Here is an 11,644-nt window from a genome sequence, read left to right as displayed (position 1 = left end):
GGCATAGAGCTACTAATATTTTTGGTGCAAATTTTCCAATTGAAAGATATGTGTATTAAAATCGGTATAACGATTGATAGAAGTATCATATGCTAATTTCACGATAAAACTTGAAAAGAGTAACATGTTATTATTCGTTGTATTCTATTCACCTCTATCAAAATGCATGAAGATTATTCAATGACTACATAAAAATTGTAGTCATTTTAAACTTTTGATCTAAACTCTTCATTTTTAAGAGGAAATCTTATTTATTCATTTATCAAATCAAATCATAATTTTTTAAACTTCTCCATTAATGGGAGGTTGGAAATTAATTTTAATTCATACACACTGATACACTACATAGGCATTAGAAATTCAGATTGTACGATCAAGTAGCGTTAGATTGATCAATGGTGGAATTTGACATATTTAAACATTTTAATTTCTTCTACGTATGGTATGGCCTTTGAAGATAATGAATTCATCAATTCATGGTAAACAATGGAGTAGTATGAAAATCATGAGTCTAGAGTGGAAGAGGATGATAAATTGATAATGCAGTTTTTTTATTTAAAGGTAAAATAAAATTATTTTTCAAGTCAACTCAATAGTCAATATGAAGGATATGGAACTATTATTGATAGATGTACGATCATGATTTAATAGTTATAGTGGCCACAAAATTATTGTAGCCATTGGAAAATTATACTTTCGGTCCTACAAATTTTAATGAGGGATACTTGAAAGGTAATCACGTCTTTTAGGAGGTTGAAAACATCAAATAATATACAAATCACATACACATGTTATTAAGGAATATTTAAAAAAAAAAAAAAAACCCGAATCATGAAATATTATTAACCCAATACACAATAAACAATCAAAAGGCCAATTTTGATTACATTTCTCTCATCTTCATCAAAATTTAGTGTTTCTTTGAAACGCATGATGATGAACTACACAAGCCCATCAACCCACCTCGTTGATTACCAATTAAAATAAGAGTCCAACCTTAACCATTGTTGGGCCAATTATTCTTCAAGACGGCCCAAAATTAAAAGATTTTTCCGGCCCAAAAATTGGGCCAAAGCGAGCAAAGTATCAAAAGAAAACCAATGTTAGGGGGATTTTTTTTTTTTTTAAAGAAATTTCTTAGGGGTATTTTGGGAAAATGATTATGACACACTCTTAATTGATTTTGGCACACCCTTATGTGAGAGCACAGTTTTCTATGTTCTTCTCACATAAGGATGTGCTAAAATCAATAAAAGGCATGCCAAAATCAATTTCCGTATTTTGGGGGATGGAGGATGACATGAAACTAGTTTTTGAGCTTGAGATCATTAAAGTTTTTGCAAGTATTAATGATTAATATATACAATTATAAAAATAGAAAGTAGAGTGATTAAATAAGAAATCCAATCGTTCTGACATTTATACATTATTTATTTATTTATTTTTTTTTGAAGGGACATTTATACAAGTATTAAAATGAATGAAACCCATAATAATGGCAATGTCACATAATTTCCAAGTAAATAAAATATATATGGTATAGTGAACACACTATAATCTTAATACCAAACTCTTATCCAAATTGGATCTCTTTATATACGAGTACAAAAATAAAAATTGCACATTATATGAACCCAAAATTTCCTCATATAATCATCGTAGTAACCAAATACATCAAATACTGATATATGTAAGAGGAAACTATAGAGGGCAATAGATCTACGAAAACCTCGGCAATGACCCGGGTAGAAATGTAGAATAGTGTTTGCTGTGGTTTACTCATGGTAATAATAATTATATATACATCCATCGTCATTAATTTTAAAAATAAGTGTACGTTATCCTAAGAAGCAGCTCTTAGATATTAGACCTCATTCTTTCTGTACGTACCCCCCACATCTCATCAACTCTGCTCGGTCAATGGTTTGCAACTTGCACAACTGAAAACTGTGACCATAAACCTCTGCCTGTGATAAAGCTTTGTAATTCATTCCTTCCCCTGAAAATCAAAACCAGAGAGGGAGTATTCCGGCTTAGATGCAAATGCCCTGGTAAAAATACGCAACGACTTTCAACAGGGCTGTAATTAGCATGCCTTTTGTGTTTCTACTGTGGCAATGTGTCTCACAAGTAAAAACAGCAAAAGAAGCTTCAGTATATTATCGTGGAACATCTATTGAGCAGTTGAATAGATCAATGGTTTGTAACACCAAGTTTCCCCCAGTCTCTGCGGAGGAAATGTAGTCGCACTGCATAAAATTAAAGACATTTAGCTTAAAATGCTGAAGTTTTCATGGAGGTAAAAACAAACAAGTAAAGCAATAAAATAATACCAATTAACATGAAAATATGGAAGATAACAAAGAAATAAAACTTCAAACAAAATTTTGTATACATTCAAGTCATTATTATACAGAGAAATCAAATGTAAATGTCTTACTTTAGACAAGTTGAATTCACTATGAATCAAACTATAAGTGCAGAGGAAAAAATTTGGACTTACCGTAAAGAATGAGGAAGTATAGTTAATAAGTAATGTCATTGCGAGATGAAGCAGCTTATCACCCAATGAATCTGTCGAATATTAAAGTACACAGTAAGATGACATGTGTATCATTGAAATGTAAATTTAAGCTTATCATAATTCCCAAAAAGTTAACGAGACATTGTAACTTACAAGATTATTTTCAGGTGTTCTCCAGTAAAAACCTTGTAACACAACAATAGCTATATTTGAAGTTAATAGGACAAAAATGCTTAAGGCATGAACTCCCATCCACTCCAATGCAATTGTCATCCACCTGTATCTCCAAACATCAACCTGCAAAGAACCAATCAATGATTGTATGTGCTTGTCAGCATTGTATATAGTTAATTCAGAATCTCAAAGGGTTCTCAGCACTAATCTATAAACTGGTAAAAATTCTCACAATTGCGCAACCTACCAATAAATAAAACGCACAAAATATGAATCCTGCACAAGCTGACGTAACAAGGACATAACTGACTGTAAACAGCGATTTATTCAAGGGAATACCTGAAAGTTAAAACAGATATAATGTTAGAAGAAGAACAATTAGTCTAAAGCATATACTTGTAAATTTTTTCCTTCAAAAATCCTAATATATTGATCTAGAATATGTGGTCTATATGGCTTTATAACTTGTAAAGGCACAGGAATTCTACAGTCCAGGATTTAGAATTGGGCTATCTAGTGAGGTCAGATCATTTAACCCTTCAACAATTCCGGTGGCCATGTAGCTAAAAAATATAAAGGCCATTAGCAATTCAAGCGTACCCATGAAAGAAAGGTATAGCCCAAGGACAAAAGTGGACATTGAAAGTATGGACCATCTGTGCAGCCGCTCCTTGTGATCCTGAAAAACATCAGTGTTAGTTCCACATAGTTTATGCGAGTAACAATTTTCAAATACAATATTAACAAACTGGACAACTCAAAATATACTTTATTTAACAGTCTACAATCAAACATCATACTGAAAAACATCAATGTTAGTTCCACATAGTTTATGCGACTCATGATTTTCAAATACAATATTAACAAACTGGACAACTCAAAATATACTTTATTTAACAATCTACAATCAAACATACTGTAGTATTTATGAGAGACCGGAAAAAATTATTTGTGTATTTATGAATTCAGCTGTCCATCATCCCAACTCATCATTATAACCCCTATGTCCCTCAACCAAGACCCTATAGTGTTTTTAAAATGAATGCTCAAACAAGTGTACCAGTGGTCCTAAATTTTAGGGGATTGGCTTATGGGTTAGTGGGCTATTTCTCTTTCTAGTTATGGTCCTAATTTTTAGAGATGTAGTGTATTTTTTGAGTATACAAACGATTTAAATGTATAATGTGATTATTTGAGGTTAGATAGTGACAAGACTATAGCATATGTTCACAATTTGCTAATATAATTTGTTTATTCTCATAATTTAATAATTGTCATACCAGACAGTAGCCTACTGACCTGTGTTTGTACAAGAATGTGACCAAACTGAAGTCCAATAATGCAGGTCAAAGAGGCAGTGAGAGATCTGTAATAACAATGTGATAATGTCAGACATGTACTCAAAAAAATCAAGCACTAGATAGCACTTGCAGAATTCATAATGTTAAGAAAATATCAACCAGTCAACGAAATATCAACAACGTTATCTTGTACAAATTTTCTTTGATTAGCCAAAAGCCGTAGATATGCAGAGATCATCTATGTAATTCGATATTAATATAATATTGGTCCTTCTGGATATACATTTCCTATCAGAAGATCATTAGAATAAAAGACCTTTCTTTCTGGTCGATTTTATTTGATAATTGACTGGCCGAAGTTACATACGTAGTACTTGCATGACAATATCTCTAGATCCTATTTGAAAATACTAAAGAAATCTACAGCTCTTCTTCACAGAAACTATATCAAGAAACGTGGAAATGATGGAAGATGGGATAACCCAGTATCAGTCAGTTACTTTCCGAGAGAAATATGTATAGCTACTTTTAAATAATGTGTTATATTTCCTAATAATTATAATGCAGGTTCAGAATTTGCTTCATTGCTTCACCAGATGAAAGTTAAATCCTTTAAAATCAGAAGTAAACTAAAAACACTCTCCACGAGCGTGAGGAAAAAAAAGGTCTGTGGTCACCAAGGTCATTCTTCTATAATGAAATCATGCACTACAGTAAAATAAGAAAGGTCTGGTAAATTTAATGTAAACGAGAGGCAAGATTTGTATTTACCCCAAAATCCCTTCTGGATCAAAAGGAGCATGGCACCATGAAGGTGAATCTTCAGGTACTAGGCCATTAATGGATTTATTACATACCTGTGATGAAAAACAACAATGCTCATAAAAAAAGGACAAATTGTGAAACTGCTTCCATACGTTTCACAAGTGACAGTGAGTTACGATAGCTTAATAGGGTACCTTCAAGTTTTGATATGCAGGCTTCGTATAAAGATGATTAATTCCAAGAACATAGCGATCAATCATTCCAGCTGAATTGCATGCAGGGCTAAGGTTACCTCTCATTCCACATTTCACCTGCCAGAATTTAAAATGAAAGAATGTGAGGCTGCTGGTACTATTCACATACATAACAGGTGTTCCACCTCCCAAGTTTGAGGACATGATATCATTGATTTGCATACTATAAGAGTCATCAAGGATGAAACATCACTATGACTATTTTTTTAGTTAAAGTACTATCACAGTTAGCCAGTTAGGGAAATTTCATCAGTCTAAATTGTAGTTAACATTAACAATTTTCACATTACATCAATGAAGTTAGGCTACCATTTATGTATACTCACCATTCTGATTTTAAAAAACACTTTAAGTGCCATTTGAGAGCTTTATACTTGCATATACATAGTAAATGACTCATTAATTCCTTCATTTTCATACCAATAATAAGAAAAAAATTATTTCACCAGCACTCACCTCGTAAACATGGGTACCATTTGCAGCAGGTAAAGCTAAACCCGAGTTTGATGGGTTTATTTCCCAATCAGGAACATATAAGCCGTACATAAGTCCAATATATACAGATGACAAAAGCAAGGCCACACACCTGTAAGACAAGAAGTGTAATGAATATATATTCAACTAAACAATATTTATATATGTTCAGTCTTCTAACTGCCCGGCATAATCCCAATAAAAAAATTATCCACACAGTACCATACCATTTAAGCCTTTAAGATTTAACCTACTCAATTTTTTTAAAAATTAGGCAGTGACTCAATAAAAATTAGTCTCAGTAATATTAGCCACAATGAATTTCTTTCAACACCATTAATAAATAAAAACATATGGCATGCCAAGAGGCATGATCATCATGTTGACTTACACTGATATTTACTTTAAAATAATGATTTTTTCAATCTAAATAATGCCAACATATATTTAAAGTTAACCAGTCATAACATAACACTCCACCGTCTTTCTTTGCTATGCTAGTTGCATTCATGCAAACCTTAAAAAATAATTCACATAACATAGGTCCGAAGAACACTAACAGCTGACAATAAACTAGGTCAATCCATAATAAAACCATATCACCAGCTTAGTTTTAAAGGGTGCAAGGCGCAAAAGTCTTTGGAGCATAGGCACAAGGCAAAGGTGCGAACCTTTTGTAAGTGAGGCGCGCTTTACTCATATAGAAATGAAATAATAATTTCTATTAAATAAGTGTAAATTTGGAATTATGTGAAAAGGTGATCAATAGCTAGAGTTCTTCAAATCAAATTGGAGGATATGGGATTTCTCTCTCCACTAGAAATGAGTTAACCTGCCTGTTTCAAAGTCCCATTGTGTTTTATATATAAAAAATTACTTCCACAATAACTATTGACGCTTTACAACATAAGGCGCAACCTAGAAAAAAAGCGTAAAGGCACTCGCCTTTTCTAGGTCTTTGAGCCTCACAGAGCTAAGGCGCCAACTCTTGAGCCTCACTATGCCTTGCGCCTAGGCACGCTTTTTAAAACAAAGATCACCAGATGATGGCCATGCATAGTTTTGTACACAAGAACACCTAACTATATCTGCTAGTCTCAAATTAATCCGGTATTTGGCTCCCCATACTAACTCCAACTCTTTGAAAGTCCCAAAACTCCTAAGTGACGCAAACTAGTATTCTCTCCAACAAAACATCTGTTCGTAGAGATCAACTGTAGTTATTCACATGTTAGGGTATGGCTCCTAGTTAAGAATTAAAAGCCACTATGCCTAAGAAAGCATATTGCTACATAATGAGCTAATAAATTAAATTTTTACCCGGTGAGAAATAAATTGTGTTCTGTCATAAGACCCAAAGTATATTAGGTAGCCATGCGTACACAGTCTATACAGCTTTCATTGGTGAGGTCCATTGGACGAAGGCAAAGCACCAGTGAAGGCATATCTTATTGTGAATAAAACTGTAAGAGATAACAGTGCAAGTCTCTCTAGTTTCAGTTTAGACTTCATTCCACACTCAAGTTATATAATTAGTCCTAGGTTTATCAGCTTTTGTGTTAGAACAGAGTTCTTATCAATAAGCTCTATCTAATTATATAATTTAATGAGGCAATTGCATTTACATTCTAAGATCACATGATCAATCACTTAGATTTCAGTTGCTGGTCCAAGTTACTTGATCAAGGACAGCAATTCTGAAACACTAAGTATACATCTCAAGATTAAGAAAATTGACAACAATGTGGTGTAGATAAGTGGTTTCCAATACCCAATTACTTGTATATATCAGTGTTCAACATAGATAAATCAACAATACATATTCAATCTTACCACTGCCAGAAGTAGTTTTTTACAATACCAAACTTTCTCCACTTTTGACACGGAAGCCAAATCTCACATAAAGCAGCAACCAAGTATGCAATTGATATCCGCTGAACAAATGACAAGAAGCACAATCAATACAACATTTATTTGTCAAGCTAGATAGAAAATTTAATTTTTCAACAGACTAAACAGCTACAAGGTGAATAAATAACATACTCTGTAGATACTACAACTTCTAGCCCTCAAAGTTTAAATAGCTTCCTCAGGCATTTACTGCTGTAGAAGTCTAGTCATAGATAGCAGTACAGCAAAATAAATGCCTTCTAATTTTACGGGGCCCTTTTATTCATAAGAGCCCATAGTTGGCTGTGGTTGCCTCTTATGCTCTTTACCTTTTTAAATTTCAACATTTTAGCACTTGGCAGGCCTAATATAGTATAAGCGCCACATAAACTAAACATGGTTTATTCTCATAAATTCAACAAACCTGCAAGATGCCCATTGAGCGTATCCTTATAATATCAACACCATATGTTAATGACTTGGCTCCATGAAGGTAACCACCTGAAGATACATACAACAATAATTATGTTCAGTACGTCTTTGTTGCTTGTTAACACATGGGTCTCAATTAATGAGATGTAGTAGCTCTTAGTTTCAAAGAAACATTGAACAAGAGAGAAGTACAGCATGATGGTCAATAAAATTTTTCAAGATTGTAATTGCGTAACCAATACAGGTTGGAGTAGTATAACTTGAAGAGACAAAAAAAAAAAACAGTTGATCCAGACCCATAATGCTTCATCAGTACTACAATATACATAAATTCCATATTGTATCCAGGTACATGTACATCTAACTTCTTCCAAAAGGATATCTTTGTCAACTTTTTTTTTTTTAATCATCAAAATGTACTCATGTACAAGATAGAGGTTACGACGTTAATACAATTCTATAGATACAAGTCAAGCAAAGGACAGTTTAATAAAGATTGAAGCAAGAAAACAAGTCAACTACTTAAAACGGAGAAGCATGAAAGACCATCTTTTGACCTCAAAGGCTATAAATAATAAAAGTCATAATCTTAAGGGATGAAGTCACTTTTACAAAGATACAAAAACATAATTCCAAAAGTTATTGTATCCTAATTATGTAAAAACAACAACAAACTTGTCTTCTTCTTCTTGAAATTGTTCTTTATATTAGAGTTAGTTTTTAACTAATTCCAAAAATTTAATGAGAGATTAAATGAATCAAACATGGTAACCCAACTGCAATACTATTGTATTTTCAAATTTACCTTGCAGAAAAACGCCTAACACAAATAATTTCACTGCCCTCATTATTGCCTTCTTCGTTGCGTCCATCTGGTCCCCGACTTTCTGAAATTCACCAAAAGATAAATTACAGTACGTCAAAACCAATTGTTCTAATTCTTAAATTGAATAATAGGAAAAAGATGTACAAACAAATCACCATTAAGCTAAATCAAACATTAATTACACCAATAGATCGACTCGTGATTTTGCCACTGATTTTAAACTTAATACCAATATAAGGCTAAATAAATCATTATAAATCAAATGAACACTTAATTTACCTTGTAAGCAATAGCAAGAGAAAGTCCAGCGATGAAGAGAAAGAAAGGCATAACGAAATCAGCTAAATGCAATCCATGCCATGGCGCATGCGCTATTACAGGAAATATTGATCCTCCATAATCAACCACCATCATCAGCTGCAAAATTTTAATTAAAAAAAGAAAAACTAAAAAGGTAAGTTTTTATCGATATTAATATGAATATTTGCATCCAAATAAATCAAAAAACAATAATCATTGAATCAAAAATAACAAAAACGATCGTGAAATTGTACAGAATAAAGTAACAAATCGACAAATTTTGTTTTCATTCTAAACTACATAATTCCAGAAATAACAACAGAAAACACCAAATCCAGAAATCAACATGCAAAATTTCTTCTATTTTTCCGATTCATTCGACAATATTCAAATCTAATCCAAACAAAATCAACACTCATTGTTCCAAAACAACAAAAAAATCATCTAAAATCGACAAAATTATACAAACAAAACAAAAAGATTATAAATCAAGAAAGAAAAACAAAAAAAACCAGAAAATCCACAACAATGTCGAATGAAAGAAGAAACATACGAAGACGCAAAGACCGCGGAAAACGTCGAGAGAAGCGACGCGCGCGGTTTTGGATTTTCCGGCAATGTTCATCGGAGGAGGAGCCAGCGGCGGAGTTAACGACTGAGGTTGTTCGATGTCGTTGTGAAGTGGCGTATACTCCGCCATTAAAATCGAAGGTTGAACGAGGAGAGAGAAAGTGAGAGAAAAACCAGGGAGGAGAGAGAAAGTAGGAGAAGAGTAGAGTGAAGAGAGAGAAAGTAGGAGGAGATTTTTTTTTATAAAAAAAAAAAAAAAAAAAAAAAAAAAAAAAAAAAGAGAGAGAGAGAGGGAGAGAGAGAGAGAGAGAGAGAGAGAGAGAGCGCCAGATGCGTGTAACTGGCGATTGGAATATTTACGTGATGCTACTATTTATACAATTTCTTGATTCATTCATTCATTAAATATTGAGGAAATTGTCATTTTATCTAAAAATAAAATGGATTTAGGAAAATTAAGATTTATTTTTTAAATTTTTTTTTTTTAAAGAAGTGTTTTATTAAAATTGAATTTTTATGGATAATTCAATGTCTATGTTAATTTTGGAAACATTTTGTGGAGGAAGTTAATATATTTTTTGTGAGTTTTGTGGATTTTTTTTATCAAAAAAAATAATTTAGTGGTGGTGGAGTCCATGTTGAACTTTTATTTTCCATTATCTTTTTTTTTTTTTTTGAATGGATTTTCCATTATCCTTTAAGAAGATGAAGATGTAAAGGTGGGGATTTTTTTTTCTTTCTTTTTTTTTTTTAGAAATAGAATACTAAGTAATTTTCCATGGAATATGCCCAATATGTTTAAGAATCAAAGAAAAGGTAAGATGGAGTGTATACACGTATTATCGCACATAACCAATTTTTACAATGCGGAGATGCAATCATCTTTCAAGATGTTCATAAAAGATTTTATTTTTTGTTGGAAGACATATACTCGTAATTGATATTTGCTTTTTTGGTTAGATATCTTAATCAGCGATGATATATAAATAGTTATTGGTTATATACAATAATGAATATATATGACACAAATCATGAACATAAATAAAGAAAATTAAAGTATATCCAATAAAAACGAGTTGATTCAGTCCTCTTTGTAAGGTGGTTGTTTACATAAATTTTTTATCTTCTTATAATAGCAAAATATGGAGTGCAATAATTTGATACATATACAATCAATGCAAGATTATGTACATTTTCATGAAAATCAATTTTGTGAATGAATAATACATGATATGATAACTCTCCTTAACTAGGAACCCAACACTCGTATTTATTTTTAATTACAACGCGATTACATTATCCCATATTGTTCCATTAATACACCCTCGTATGCAATTTGCATTGCGTGGGAATGGATATAACATGCATGTTAATTAAATAGGACAACAAGGTCATCACGATCAACACAGTCTAAAACAAATGGTAGTCGATCTATTAATCTATCATATACTACTTGCTTCAATCAAGTTGGATGGGTACATCACCAAGGCCAAGTAGGAAGCTTCAACATGAAATAAATGAATGTTCTTATAGATTTACAAACTAGTCAAGTAGTCATCATTAGATAAGAGGGGGTGGGGGGGAAGCTAAGGGAAGTAACTTCAAGGAAAAGGATATGGGATAAGGCATAGAAAACAAAATAAATAGCTATTGATCTTTGTAAATCCAACATTTTTTTCCAAGAAGTATGGAAGAAATTACTAAAAAACACAAAGTACTTTTGAGGGTCTTTTTAAATTTCTAATAGTATCTATAATTTTTAAACAAGAATCATACTTGCTTGTAATTTGCTTAGTTTTTAATGCATGTATTTGATCATAAATATATATATCTTCAAATAAAATATTTTGTATGATTAATGTTTAGTTGAAGTATTTATATTAAACATTTGTTCTATCATTATTACTATCAATTTTTACTATATATTAGGCCTAGATAAGTATATAAATACAAATAAACTACATTATTGTATGTAAATTAAAGTTATTTTTTTTTCATTTTTTTTTATATCATGGAAAGTTATTAAATTTCCATAATAAATAATTTTATTTTGGATAGATGATCATTTAATCTATATTACCAAGTATTATTGATTTTACATGCTTAGCACCTGTTTACTTTAGCTTAATTTCAG

The 11,644-nt window shown here is 31.9% G+C and overlaps 1 protein-coding gene across 1 annotated transcript; it reads right to left on the bottom strand.

Annotated features, from left to right (window-relative positions):
* Positions 1-1,410: 1,410 nt before the first annotated feature.
* LOC145590054 (uncharacterized) lies at positions 1,411-9,784 on the bottom strand. The gene is made up of 14 exons (XM_081646789.1): positions 9,494-9,784; positions 8,920-9,057; positions 8,620-8,701; positions 7,807-7,883; positions 7,326-7,426; positions 5,475-5,604; positions 4,959-5,075; positions 4,771-4,856; positions 3,998-4,064; positions 3,299-3,377; positions 2,946-3,037; positions 2,678-2,821; positions 2,504-2,574; positions 1,411-2,249 (listed from the first exon to the last, which is right to left on the bottom strand). Exons 1-13 carry the CDS (start codon positions 9,638-9,640, stop codon positions 2,539-2,541), a joined length of 1,296 nt encoding a protein of 431 aa, XP_081502915.1. The 5' UTR covers positions 9,641-9,784; the 3' UTR covers positions 1,411-2,249; positions 2,504-2,538.
* Positions 9,785-11,644: the final 1,860 nt, after the last annotated feature.

Source organism: Chenopodium album, chromosome 17 (assembly GCF_948465745.1).
Source record: "Chenopodium album chromosome 17, dcCheAlbu1.1, whole genome shotgun sequence".
Classification (NCBI taxonomy): domain Eukaryota; kingdom Viridiplantae; phylum Streptophyta; class Magnoliopsida; order Caryophyllales; family Amaranthaceae; genus Chenopodium; species Chenopodium album.
Note: the sequence above shows the minus strand (reverse complement) of the source record. Positions and strands in the feature narration are given on the sequence as shown.